This window comes from Haliotis cracherodii, unplaced genomic scaffold (assembly GCF_022045235.1).
Source record: "Haliotis cracherodii isolate W230 unplaced genomic scaffold, xgHalCrac1.p SCAF_16, whole genome shotgun sequence".
Classification (NCBI taxonomy): domain Eukaryota; kingdom Metazoa; phylum Mollusca; class Gastropoda; order Lepetellida; family Haliotidae; genus Haliotis; species Haliotis cracherodii.
Window position 1 is genome coordinate 13512331 of NW_027266271.1, and position 14494 is coordinate 13526824.

At 40.6% G+C, this 14494-nt stretch overlaps 2 protein-coding genes across 2 annotated transcripts; both read right to left on the reverse strand.

The window, feature by feature from the left end:
- Positions 1–335: 335 nt before the first annotated feature.
- LOC139463847 (procathepsin L-like) lies at positions 336–4721 on the reverse strand. Its single transcript, XM_071245220.1, has 9 exons — positions 4644–4721; positions 3881–4002; positions 3149–3254; positions 2771–2920; positions 2132–2255; positions 1773–1873; positions 1489–1664; positions 818–913; positions 336–499 (listed from the first exon to the last, which is right to left on the reverse strand). Exons 2-9 carry the CDS (start codon positions 4000–4002, stop codon positions 400–402), a joined length of 975 nt encoding a protein of 324 aa, XP_071101321.1. The 5' UTR covers positions 4644–4721; the 3' UTR covers positions 336–399.
- A 4601-nt stretch (positions 4722–9322) lies between these two features.
- LOC139463846 (cathepsin L-like peptidase) lies at positions 9323–14010 on the reverse strand. The gene is made up of 8 exons (XM_071245218.1): positions 13911–14010; positions 13349–13479; positions 12331–12436; positions 11944–12093; positions 11136–11259; positions 10749–10849; positions 10091–10362; positions 9323–9580 (listed from the first exon to the last, which is right to left on the reverse strand). The coding sequence occupies exons 2-8, from the start codon at positions 13477–13479 to the stop codon at positions 9481–9483; spliced, it is 984 nt and encodes a 327-aa protein (XP_071101319.1). The 5' UTR covers positions 13911–14010; the 3' UTR covers positions 9323–9480.
- Positions 14011–14494: the final 484 nt, after the last annotated feature.

Sequence of the window (14494 nt, forward strand, 5' to 3'; positions counted from 1 at the left end):
ATGCACGTCGCTATATAAGTGCCATAATCTTGGACGCGACGTCAAACCCCATTTCACCTCACGTAATCCCACAGATGACATCCTTACGTTGTCAGCTTGCTAAAGGTCCCATCACGGGACTATTACTATCATGCATGAACATGTGCAGCTTTCAGTTGTAAGGCCACACTCAGCAATAGTCCAGCTATGTGACGGCGCTGCAACTTTTACGTGTATGTGTGCGATCATGTCTATATGACAAGTTTGAGTTGAAAAGGATGGAGCTAAAAAAATGAAACTATTTCGTTCTTTGATAATGAATATTTTATTGGAAAAAAAAGTTACACATTGCCGGATCATTCTACAGATCTTGACCAACAATGTCTCAGTGTGGACATCTTATGTGGTGACAGCTGCAGTTTACACAGTTGGGTAGCTGGCGGAGGTGGCAATGCCGCACATGTTGTTCATGTTTCTTGCCATCTTGATGTAGCCCTCCATGCCCCACGATTCGCCCCAGCTGAAATGATAATCATGATCATAATCATATGCAGCAAAGTGTCATATTAAAAGAATGTCAATATTAAATAGTGTACTTCTTTACAGGTCTTGCAGAACCTACAGTTTTAGCAACGGGATATGTTTACAAGTTACATGATACTAAAATTCAGTAAGAACTATTGTCAGTTCTCGTATTCCAAAATGTTATTAATGGGAAAGGCACATTGTAGTTAGTTGGTTGGTTTGTTGTTTTACGCCGCACGCTACAATATCCCAGCTATATGACAGCGGTCTGTACATAATCGAGTCCGGACCAGACAATCCAGTGATGACTCACCTATTCTTGACAAGCCAGTAGTCCTTGTCCATATCGGTGCCGTATCCAACAACCAGGACTCCGTGATCCAGCTGGGTGCTGCTGCACTCGGGGTCGCTAGCAACAGAACAAAAGGCCTTATCACACAAGGTTAACTGAACAAATAAAATAAATTCATCATCACAAAATGCCCTAGGAACACCTGTAAAGTGTAGGTTCTTTGTTGTTTATTAGAAATTGATTGGGTATTTTGTGATTTTGTGATTTTGTTTTAACGTGTTACTTCTTTCTTCTGAGGGGCGGTAGGGTAGCCTAGTGGTTAAAGCGTTCGCTCGACCCGGGTTCGATTCCTGACATGGGTACAATTTGTGAAGCCCATTTCTGGTGTCCCCCACCATGATATTGCCGGAACATTGCTAAAAGCGGCGTAAAACCACACTCATTCATTCTTCTGAGGTCTACACTTGCCAGATCCAATCATGAAGGACATGTATATGTTCTACGAGTAATGATTAGCACGTGTTTTCTTCTAAGAATCCAGTTATGGGTAAGTTGTTTGAAGATGGCTAACTTTATATATGTTATTTTCTCTTTTGGACATATCATTTTGTCTAAAATCATGCAGATGGTTGCTTATACTTCCACTAGCCTAATCTTTGGAATCTTTACAGCAGTGTGTCCTTTGTTTCTACCTGTATACACCGCTCTCGTACAGCTGGAAGGACTGCTTGCTGGCGTCGATGGCGACGGAGATTGGCCCGATGGTTGCGGCAGCATTCTGTAGGGCCATTTCATTATCTTTCTCGACGTCAACGAAACCAGTGTCGGTGGCGCCCACGTTTTCACGCTTGAAATGGCACTTGCCGTTCTGCAACATACATACAAAGTAGTAAGTCGTGTCAAAGTAGACAATTATCACGAGAAGCTACTTGTCAGCAGAGGAATGAGGCACCATCTGTAACGGGATCACTCCTACCTTTGCCTTGTAGGGGTAGCTCTCCTCGGTGTCAACACCGTTGTTCAACTTAATGTATTCAAAGGCCTGGTCCATCAAACCACCCTGACATCCCATGTTACCTGCAAAACAGTCACGGTCAGAGCTGTTTAGTACCAGAATTTAAACATGCGGAGACATCTTTATTGAACATCTCAGGAACGTTTGTAACCAAACGTGTTCTCTAAATCTAATAAGAAGAACCCTCAATGAGAACTTATGGGTGCAAAAAGCAGATTTATCGCTGTGCAGGTATTTCAAAGGTTTAACAGTAAGTGTTCAATCTCTAAAAGGTTCCGCCTAAAGATACTCATGGACGATAAACCATATGAGTTACTCACCTTCGGGTTTGGAGCAGTCCATCAGATTTTGTTCCGACAGGGACACCAGCTTGCCGGTCGACTTGAAGTGTTGTCCCTCCAAGGAGCCAGTGGCGGAGAAAGACCAGCAAGAGCCGCATTGTTTCTGGAAGGGATGGGGAGATATGTCAGTTCTTGGTTTCGTAGGTTGTAAGATGTACATATTATTAAAGTAACAGCCGCACTTTGAGAAACAACTTTCCAACATGCAAAGACAGGTTTCGACATATTCTGTCTGGAAACATATCTCTGATGATATTGGTTGACAAACTATTTACATTCGTTTCCTCACCTGGGCCCCGTTCCACAAAGCGATCTTAGTGCTAAGTCGATCGTAGCTCCCATTCTTTAACACTGACTTACGACAATCGAAGCGCTAAGATTGCTTTGTGGAACGGGGCCCAGCTTCTTAACGCGTGCGAGGTTAGTTTGGTCTTTTGTGCCAAATAGAATCTGTCTCAGCGGATTCTCTTGCACTTACAATTTGTAAGATGTACACAGTATTAAGGTAACAACCTGACTTTGAGGTGACAGAATACAAAGACAAGGCCACACTTCTTCTAATGATATCTGGTGCGACTGGGTAATTTCGTAAAGTGAAATAAAATAAACTATCCTCACCTGGTTCTTGACGGGAGTGACGTACCCCTCCTGTCTCCAGTCTACCATGGTGGGCAGTTCTACGTCTCTGGCTCTGTGTACCACGGAGGAGTGGCGGGTGAAGTTGCTCATGCGGTATCCGTTCATGTAGTAGGCGAACTCACCAGTGGTCTGTGAGAGGAGCACAATTAAAGAAATACTGTCCCTATATGAACAAATACTACCCTGGAATCTAATTTGTATGATTTTCACAGCAAAACGAAACCAAAGATATAGAAATTCACATATGATATATATTTTCATGCATAACGGCGTTATGAATTCAGATACTTTAAACGTTTAAACATTTATATTTTATATTCTCATCTGAATATAGAAGCAGTTCTTGTAGCTACTCACCCAGTCAGCGAACTGATTTACACCAAGTTTGAAGGTTTGCTTTCCCTGGTCGTATTTGGCATTGTGCGTCTTGATCACCATAACATTGTGCTCATAGATGGATCGTCTGGAAACCAGTCAAATGTGTCAATTGAGAGGGTAAGTCTTTGACAGGCATTTAGAAGTGATACACATGAAGAAGAAAATTTATGGATGTCAACTTCTTTATTGTGAGGAACACAACGTTTCGGTGTATGTGCTTACTCCTTCGCTAAGCCGCAGTGATGTATTAATAAATCAAATATAAACTCATCTTCACAATTCTTTTGTGAAAACGATCGAAGTGCTTCGCCCGAGGTTTTCCTCTACAACGAACTAATCTACAGACAAATAGGTTAACATCCCATGTTTGTTCCAAAGGGTTCCATAGCGGCTGTGCTTGTATGTACCATCTAGAATACATGTAGATCGAACAATTCGATGTATCTCAAACCCATAACACCAATCACTGATACTCATACACACTGCCCGTTCCCTGCCTTACTGCACATTCACACAGAGTAGGGCAAAGACAATTAGATGCGTGGGGCAAACCTTTCTCATTCACCTGATACGTTGGCTATAACCTATTTGGAATTTCTATGCGGTGTCACGAATCGCTGGGTCAGCGTTGATGTCTGTATCATGTACCATTCAACTGTTTACGTTTGAAGCATAACAGGGCCATTATTGGAAATACTTAGTATAACTGACCTGAACATTTCCTCGCTGAAGTCGTACTGTTTGTTATGTGTCTTCTTGAACAGCTCCCACTCCATGGGAGGCATGGCTAGAGCCGCCACGACAACAGCAGCGAACACGACAAAACGCAACATCTAGAACATTCAAGAAATATATGTTTCACACATTGCCTTATTTATTGTACCATGTAATAACCATGACTTCAATATGATGTTGTGTCATACATCAAAGTATAGATCATAAAAGAACATCCTGTGTGAAGAATGCAACACTATGAGTACTAATATTAGTTAGTGGGTATTGTCAGCAGATATTCCACCCATATGGAGAATCGAAACCCGGACATCAATGTGAATAGTGAACGTTTTAACAATCATACTATTCCACATACCCTGAATTTCAGTTCCTTGCGATCGAAGTAGTATTCACGGTATATGACATGCAATCAATTACTGTTTGTATACTAGTATATAGTCTTGTTATTACACCCTATGATGGTGATTATCATATTTCAGCCAGTTCTGTATATCCATACAGCTGAAGAGGTTTAAAAAATGTGTAATTGGAAATGATTGCAAACGGGCAACTCGCTGCTCTTTGTTCGCACTTTAGAAAAACATTGACCCAGAGACAATATCCAAACAACAATATTAATGTAATTGCAACATAAATGAAGCATTCGATTCTTGCATTTTATTTATTTCTATCAGTACATGAGAAGAGATCTTTAAAATGTTACAGTGACACTTAAATATTTAAAACTCTCATGGCTTACCTTTGTGGGTGTGTAGGACTTGATCTCGGAACTGTGAGTGAGGCCGAGAGACGTGGCTGTTCTTATATCCTCCCTATCATCCCGTGATCCGAGGACCTCGTGGCTGAACCACGAGATTTGAGATCTTCAAGTTGTGATGTTGAGGTACATTACACATATCGATTACATCCAAGTAAACATTGTCCATAGTTTTCTAAATGAGGTCAATATTCCCGTTATCCTGAGATAGCAAAATAAATAAGTGAGATCTACCGTCAGTGAACAGAAAACTCGAGGGTTTTGAAGCTGCATATTTCCTGTGGATATTGATACATTGGATGGGTATCGGGACAACTGACCCACGGAAAACTGTTCTCTATCGCTTGAAAAATCAATATTAATAATTAATATTAATATCCACAGGTTGTTTGTGTCATTTGTTTCCTGTAAATGTATATGTAGTGTAGATGTCCCTGTTTCCAACTGTTCAAGTTATATGCTGAGAAAATCAATTAATAAACTTTAGGGTCGTGTATTAATTAAATGCATACATTGATAGCAATACATTCACATGCATTTATTGCAAATACATTTGACAAAAAGTAAGTAGGGCATGGATTTCTTGATTCAAAACAAATGAAATCCATCCTATTACAATTCATGTAAGATCTTGTGTAGCCTCTCCATCAAAACTCATGTAACGTGTATCCATTCTATCACAATTCATGTAAGATCTTGTGTAGCCTCTCCATCAAAACTCATGTAACGTGTATCCATCCTATTACATTTCATGTAAGATCTTGTGTAGCCTCTCCATCAAAACTCATGTAACGTGTATCCATCCTATCACAATTCATGTAAGATCTTGTGTAGCCTCTCCATCAAAACTCATGTAACGTGTATCCATCCTATTACATTTCATGTAAGATCTTGTGTAGCCTCTCCATCAAAACTCATGTAACGTGTATCCATCCTATCACAATTTATGTAAGATCTTGTGTAGCCTCTCCATCAAAACTCATGTAACGTGTATCCATCCTATTACAATTCATGTAAGATATTGTGTAGTCTCTCCATCAAAACTCATGTAACGTGTATCCATCCTATTACATTTCATGTAGGATCTTGTGTAGCCTCTCCATCAAAACTCATGTAACGTGTATCCATCCTATTACAATTCATGTAAGATATTGTGTAGCCTCTCCATCAAAACTCATGTAACGTGTATCCATCCTATTACAATTCACGTAAGATATTGTGTAGCCTCTCCATCAAAACTCATGTAACGTGTATCCATCCTATTACAATTCATGTAGGATCTTGTGTAGCCTTTCCATCCTATCACAATTCATGTAGCTTGCATCCATTCCATCACATTTTCTCAATTGCCCAATGACATCATGTGTATCAATCCTATCAAAATTCATTTAACGTGTGCATCAATCCTGTCACTGAAAAAAAACATGGGGACATATAGAACAAGTCAAAGTAGAGAATTACTTCAGATATTATTTCACTGGTTTGATTAGGATCTCATTAGGGTTTGTGATTTTTTCAGTTGCCCAATGACCTTGGTTGGTGCTTGGGAATACCAAAAATAATACTTATTATTAGAGAAAATTGGTAGAGAACATTTGTAAATACCATGTAAATAGGATGTCTTTGGGATATTTTTTTTTCCTCAGTGGAAAGTCATGCATTCTATGTCAAAGACGACCAGACTTGGTTAGAATACGTGGTTATCTGTGACCAGTTCAAACTGCTGCCATTTTGGTGAACTTTGTCAAATTGTAAATAAAACTGTAATGTCAATTATTTATATATTAAATGTGTTGAAAAGTCAATGTGAGGAACTTTATTATGAAGACTGTATTATGTTGTGAGTGAGTTTGGTTTTACGCCTCTTTAGCAATATTCCAGCAATATCACGGCGGGGGACACCAGAAATGGGCTTCACACATTGTACCCATGTCGGGAATCGAACCCGGGTCTTCTGCGTGACGAGCGAACGCTTTATCCAATAGGCTACCCGACCGCCCCTATTATGTTGTGACTACAACATGGTTGTTAAAACCTTAACGTTTATAAAACTTTGCTTTTTTTGTCATGTTGTCCTCACTGATGAGATGATGAACACGTTGACCATTTCATATTCAACTTTCCGTTTCCTTTTTGTGATGAGAGGTGCTTGCAGGCTGCACAAGTAGCAACATAATTTACTGAATACCCTGTTTCCGACAATGCAGTCTTCATCTATTCAGTCTCACTTTGTGATGTGAGGAAGTTGCAAATTGCACAAATAACAACAAACTTTACAGTGTTTGTCATTTGGTCACACAACAATACTGTTTACCATTCATGACAAAACCGAACGGGTATTTTGCATCAGAGAACTTCTGGTTGGTATCCGTCACAAACACATGCAAAGCCATGCCCATTCTTCACCTGAAAAAAAACACGGGAACATATGGAACAAGTCAAAATAGAGAATAGCATCAGATATTATTTCACTGGATTCCAAATTTGATATGTCCCTCACATGTCTACCATGAAACATTTTGAAAGCGTTATTGAGAACTTGAATGTTATAACCCTGATCGATTTAATTTACTGTGACGATCTTTGAAATCTCCACGGAAGGAGCATGCTCGAATGTGCCTTCAAATGTGCTGTATATGTGTATCCATCCTGTCACAACTCTTGTAACATCATGTGCATCCATCCCATAGAAACCCATTTTTCATCTTATGTAGCCATCGTATCAAAATTCAGTGTCTCTTGCAACCATCCTGTCACAACTCAAATACAATTACGTGTGTCCGTCCTATTAAAACTCACATAACATAATGTGTGTCCATCCTGTCAAAATGCATGTAACGTTTGCATCCATCCTGTCACAACTCATATAACATCATATGTGTCCATGCCATCAAAATGCATGTAACATGTATATCCTCTCCTGTCAAGACACCTTGGAAAGACATTCGGCATGTTCTGTTTTAACTCACTCTGGCTTCTTCTGCAAATGTATAGGTGGTTATAAAATTAAAGTTCTGTTTTTGTACTGTTTGATATACTGTACTGACATTGAATGTAAAACGTCAACGACAGAGAATAGCCTGTCTCGATTATCTGCCGAAACAGATTCCATTTGGCGTAAAAAGCAAAATAGAAGTGAAACTATATAAATGGATCACTGAAAATCAGTGCTGACACCAGGTCTTCGCAAAAGAGTAAGTATGTCCTGCTCTATCGGTAACACCCGCCACACATAACAATCTGCATAAACAGGCAACTAGTTGTTTGTTGTCGAACGTAGCACAATATTACTTCTGCCATACGACGGTGGTCTGAAAAGAATCCAGTGACACGATATAGCGTTTACCGATTTTGTTGATGACCATAACAAAACTTCAAAAGTTCAAAGGTTCATGGTGATGACATGTCATGGATGTAGAGGCGTGACCTACGGTAGTCAATGCACCTGGGTATCCAGTTGTCCCATATAGTGTTACAGTTTATAGTCAGAAACAAAGTTACATGGGTATCCCTTTGACAAGAACTGGGTATCCAGTGACAAGGATTATTTATGTCCGATACAATTCCCTATCATATGTTCCCGTGTTTTGTTGTTCAGGTGAACAACTTGCTGTTGCGTGTGTTTGTGACGGGTGCCACCGGTGGGGCAGGATGCGCTCACATTTTCCCGATGACCTGGTATCATCAGTGGTTAATGGTTGGTCTTGGTTGGTCTGTTGTGTTTGTTTGTTTGTTTGTTTGTTGTTTAACGCCGCACTCAGCAATATCCAAGCCATATGGCGGCGGTCTGTAAATAATCGAATCTGGACCAGACAATCCAGTGATAGACATCATGTGCATCGATCCACGCAATTGGGATACGATGACATGCATCAACCAAGTCAGCGAACCTGACCACCCGATCCCGTTAGTCGCCTCTTACGACTAGCATAGTCGCCTTTTGTGGTAAGCATGGGTTGCTGAAGACCTATTCTACCCCGGATCTTCACAGGTCCAGTGGTTAATAGTGGTTCATAAACATATAGATCGGAATATCGATATAGTCGGAATCGTACAATGATGTCTGATGAATGTCGAAAGGATTTTGTGGCTTTTATAATCATGTATGATGTTATGTATATTTCAACCAACGTTTTGACGCTAAATATGTAGCATATGAATGTTTCTGTGTCTATAAAAGCATATTATATGCAATTATGAATCCTTTAATGATGGTGGAATTAAGAAGGTATGTTGTGTAATAACTCTTCCAAAAGATTTGCCTCGTCTGGTCGTCATTTATACTCTTTGATTTCAATGTTAAAAGATATGGGACGCATATTATTGAACCTGCGAATGTATGAAGTAAACAATTTCGTCGCAACTATATTCATTAAGAGCACAATATTCAAAGTTATTATCAAAATAGTATATATTTACATATAAACGTACGCTTTGGTTTTTACATCACAGGAAACTTGAACGCACGAGTACGTGTATCCACGAGTGCCTTGAGATGAGATCGAAGTGAGACGGGTATAACTGCCATGAATTGGTCAATATATATTTGATGTTAGTGATAAGACACGGAATCATGTGCATTCCTGGACCCGTGAAGTTGCTATACGTTGAACAAAAACTGATAGGAAAAAGTGTCAATGATGATCAACATTAAGTTATTACTAAAATATATTTTATTCACATATAAAAGTGCAATCCGTTACTACAAATCACGACATCACAGACAGAAAACGGAAACAAGAACACATGTATCCACGACGAGATCTCGCAGTGTCCTGAGATGAGATCTGAGTGAGACCGGGTTTAACGGCCATGTTGTTTAGACTGTTGGGTAGCTGGCCTGGGTGGCGATACCGCACTGGTTCTCCTTGTTCCTGGACATCATGATGTATCCCTGCATTCCCCAGGTCTCGCCCCAGCTGCAACACAACAATACCGAAATGTGTACAACTCTCTAACGGCATGACAAATACAATCGGAGAAAATGCAAGACGAAAACTATTTTTAATACAGTGTAGGGCTTCAACAAGAACTCCGAAAAAACAGTGATCAAATGATCTCATGTAATCAGTTTAATTGACACAGCCTCCGTGTTCTAGTGGATTGGGTGTCTACCCGGAGAGCGGAAGGTCGATGATTCGATCCATGACCGCATCATACCAAAAGACTTAAAAAGATGGTATTTGTTTCTACCCTGCCTGGAGCTCGGATAATAGGCTGGTCGGCTCGGAGCCAGTATATTGTGTCTGAGTGGTAGTCATGTGAAAACAAACATCAAACACCGACATTAGTCCGGACTGGTACACGCAGCCACACACACGTGCATGCACGTCGTAAAATGAGTGTAATAGTCCAGAATACGACGTTAAACCCCATTTCATTTCACCGCGCCGCCTAGAATTGACTCAAAGTTGCCCTACACCACGCACCTGTTCTTCACCAACCAGTAGTCACTGCCACCCTCAGCACCATATCCAACTGCAAGGACACCGTGGTCAAGCATCTTGGAGCTGCATTTCTTCTCATCATAAACTCCACTCTTGTACAGCTGGAATGATGGGTGACTGGCGTCGATGGCGACAGCGATGGGGCCCACCTGAGCCACAGCGTGCTGGAGGGACTCCTCTGAGTCTTTCTTAATGTCGACAGCACCAGTGTCGGTTGCACCAACATCGGCACGCTTGAAGTGGCATTTTCCATTCTGAAAGGAGAACCATGAAAGTAGCATTGTTTTTTCGTTTCGTGATGGACTTTCTGTACCAAAAATATTCAAGAAAGTGTCCATTGTTGGATTACATATGCTGAGACACATTGATAGAATTGCAATTTAACAAATGTCATACACATTTAAAAACAGAATTATCAAAACTTTCAAGAGAAAAATTAGAAGTAGAAAACCTAGAAAATGAAAGGTTTGCATGTTAAATATTATAAAGGTTACAGCTTTCCCTCGGGAAATGGATCTGTCATTGTAAGACGGGTGTTGTGAAAAAAATATCAATTAATAATCTATCTTAATTAGATTCAATATATAGCTCAATGTCTTTACACTGACATTATATATAATCTGTAGACGAATGTTCTTACCTTTGCTCTGTATGGATAGCTGATCTCAGTATCAATACCCTTGTTGACCTTGATGTACTTGAAGGCCTGGTCCATCAAACCACCTTCACATCCCATGTTGCCTGGAACAGAGAGAGGAGAGGTTGATGTCCGTGTCTACACAACTTGCACAGTAACTGACTCCTATTTATAGCTGACTGGACAGAGTAAAAGACGATTGGTGCCTGCAGGAGATTCCATGATTGACTTTGATTATCGATCTTGCTCATTTAGAAGACAAGTATATATAGGGTAGACAAGTAGACAAAGACAGGCTTGGAAGAAAACATCCATTAACTTGAACATAGTGAGACTCCGGTTAGGATGTCTGTACTGATTCAAGATATCTGTCCTGATTCATTTATTCACCTTCTTTCCTGGAGCAGTCAACCAGGTTCTGTTCTGACAGAGAAACCAGTTTGCCCTCCTTCTTGAAGTGCTGTCCCTCAAGGGAGCCAGTGGTGGAGAAAGCCCAGCAGGAACCACATTGTTTCTGGAGTAAGGAATATTACTTTGTTGGACAAAAACAAAACAATCAACAAGACTGTATGGCAAGAGGGATGACTTCAATTTTCGAATTGTCAACTTTCCCTTTATGTAATAGTCCAGCAGCTCCAGCTCTACACTTTAACTTTTGAGGCACATTTGCGCATGCTCTTTCCCTAGAGATTTCAAAAATCGTCACAGGACTCTTACTCGAAAAGTGTTCGCTTAGGGTTACAACATTCAAGTTCTCAAAAAGCTTTCAAAATTCTTAATAGTAAACATGTAAGCGACATATCCAAATTTTGAAATCAGTAAAATAATATCTGATGCAATTCTCTATTTTGACTTGATCCATAGGTTTGTTTTTTTCAGGTGAATAATTGGCTTGGCTTTGTATGTGTTTGTGGGGCAGCGTATTCTTACCATATCGCAATCACCTGATATCAAGTGAAAAGTGATTCATAAACAAAAGCCTATGATATAGCCGGAACCGCACAATGGACATAGAAATGGTTTTATCGCTTTTATATTTGATCAGTAACATTTACATAGATGTATGCGGAAAAGAAGCTGCCACAATCCAGATGATTTTTTTTCAATTGGGTGTCGGTTTTCTTTGCCATTATCTATGAAACATCATAACCTCACAGTATCATATTTGTCTCAAGTATGTTTTATTGGCAGCACCAACCTGGTTCTTCACGGGGGTGACGTAGCCCTTGGTTCTCCAGTCGACTTGTGTGGGGAGGTCGCCGACAGAGTCGTTGCTGTACACTTGGGAGCATGGGGTTTTCATTTCCATGCGGTAGCCGTTCATCATGGCAATAAACTCTTTGTGTGACTGGGAAGGACATCAAGGGAGAATATGCAGACGCATTCCGGTTTTAAATGAACTAATTTATGTCGACAATCATATCTTGAAAGATTATTTCCAAATACACCCTGACAACAAACTATTCGTACTTCTACGGAGATGCCTTATGCTGTTTTGAAACTGTATCAAAAATATATCTAAACTACTTACATCTCCATGTACCTAATTTGCCCCCATAACCAATCTCAAACTGATGCTACTCACCATGTCAGCATATTCATTGACGCCAAGTCTGTAAGAGTGCACTCCCCTGTCGGCCTCCAGGTTGTGTGTTTGGATATAATCGACATTCGTCTCGAAAATGATGCGCCTACACAAATGAAAATGGTGATTAAATGTGACGTTTTAAAGAGTATAAATAAGGACGCTTGCAAGTGTTGGTAGTTGTTGCTGAACCATACTGTGAGAAATCCTGTTGATTTCTTCCTACCTCTGCCTTTGTCTACCAACTCTTCACTCATTATCTGCTAGGCATATATCTAACCTGGGTCGGCCTGCCCCAAGTATGCCTTCCACGTGTCCCTCTACCTAATGTCTGCTTCCCTCTGTCTGTCTCTATCTGCCTTACCTATCTCTCCTTTGTCAGTGTCTCTCTGCCTTGTGTCTATACCCTGTATCTGCCTATCCCATGCATGCCTACCCTGTTGTTTGGTTTGCCCATTCCTGCCTACCCTGTGTCTGAATTATGTCTGCTTGCTTCTGTATACCCCACCCACTTCTGCCTATTTCTGGCTTGCCCACTTACCCATGTCTGGCTACTCTGTGTCTCCCTGCTTCTGCCTACCCCGTATCCACATACCATGTGTATGCTATGCCTACCCTGTTCCTGGATTTTCCTTGTCCTGCTACTCTGTGTGTGGTTGCTTTTGCTGACACTGTATCTGCCTATGCTATGGATCCTACCCTTTTTCTGGCTTGCCAATGTCTGGCTACTCTGTGTGTGGTTGCTTTTGCTGACACTGTACATATCTGCCTATGCTATGGATCCTACCCTTGTTCTGGCTTGCCAATGTCTGGCTACTCTGTGTCCGGTTGCTTTTGCTGACACTGTACATATCTGCCTATGCTATGGATCCTACCCTTGTTCTGGCTTGCCAATGTCTGGCTACTCTGTGTCTGGTTGCTTTTGCTGACCCTGTACATATCTGCCTATGCTATGGATCCTACCCTTTTCCTGGCTCGCCCATGTCTGTCTACCCTGGGTCTGCTTGCTTTAGCCTACCTCTGGATCTCATCCGTGTCAGTGTACTGCTTATTGTGGGTCTCCTTGAACAGCTTCCACTCTGTGTCCAGATCAATCCGGAAACTCAAGGCCACCCCCAACAACACTACAGCTAACGCCAGGCGGAACATCTGTTCATGGAGGAAATATTTGAATACATCTTTCTCTGCATCCTTGACATATATAAATAAGCAAAGCTACAATAATAATTAGCTGCTCTTTGATGAACAGTATCACATCTTCTGGAAGATGCCAATTGCACATATGGATACTGAATGTATTTTGTATCCTAACTAATGAACGAAATCCACATCTAACACAAAATGCATGACAAAATTAATATATTTTTGTGAAACAGCCACAATTCTACAAAATAGTTTAATTCAATTCCCTGGTAATAAAGATAATAATGAGTATATGGAATCTGCAATTTGGTCCATGAACATCAGTAGAAAACACTTGCTTCACATGATGGTGATTAATGATTGTATAAGTAAACGTTTCAGACTCAGAAACCGTTGAAGGATCACAATTATTGTCAAGTATATATGTATGTACTTACTGTGATCAAGTAGGTAAGGTTCCTCACAAAAAGTGGCGAGTGCTGAAGTAACACCAATATTTATATCTGTCGAAGTTAGCTCGTGACCCCCACGTGTTCTTCGAGTTAGTCTCGTTACCCCTGATAAGAGATGACTGATAATAATGAGACGTGGGAAATCTCCATCAAAATAAATACCACATGTTATGGTTCACGACCTTATCAAAGTTTCAATAGTGCTTGTCACTGACAGATTATTTCATACTGGGTAAGGGCCAATGCCAGGTTTAACATAACAAGTTAATGTATTGCTGTAGGTTCTTGCTCAGGTAAATAAAAGATATATATGTCACTAAGTACAGGTTTCATGAACCGAAATGAAGTGTCAGTGAGTATGACTGAACCCAGCAGTACACGACTCTCTGTTGCCTCTGGTGAAAACTTCAGAAACTGGGCAACAGAGGCATGTCGTAAAACTGATGACATCAATCGCTGCTCAACAAAGGAACCCTCCACTACTTGTAAGGTACGCGAATTTCTATGTTATCAGGAAAACAACCGGGGAAAGTGCCTCCCCACCCCTTCCCCCTTCAATAAAATAACAC

Bases quoted from the DNA above. Each gene is read 5' to 3' on its own strand.
- LOC139463847 (XM_071245220.1), bottom strand. From the start codon at position 4,002: ATGTTGCGTTTTGTCGTGTTCGCTGCTGTTGTCGTGGCGGCTCTAGCC. The intron at 2,921-3,148 runs GTGAGTAGCTAC...CTCCTCTCACAG, and splicing joins TAAATCAGTTCGCTGACTGG to ACCACTGGTGAGTTCGCCTA. The intron at 1,665-1,772 runs GTAGGAGTGATC...TGTATGTTGCAG, and splicing joins GCTACCCCTACAAGGCAAAG to AACGGCAAGTGCCATTTCAA.
- LOC139463846 (XM_071245218.1), bottom strand. From the start codon at position 13,479: ATGTTCCGCCTGGCGTTAGCTGTAGTGTTGTTGGGGGTGGCCTTGAGT. The intron at 12,437-13,348 runs GTAGGCTAAAGC...TCATTTGTGTAG, and splicing joins GACACGGATGAGATCCAGAG to GCGCATCATTTTCGAGACGA. The intron at 10,850-11,135 runs GTGAATAAATGA...TCTCTGTTCCAG, and splicing joins TGACTGCTCCAGGAAAGAAG to GCAACATGGGATGTGAAGGT.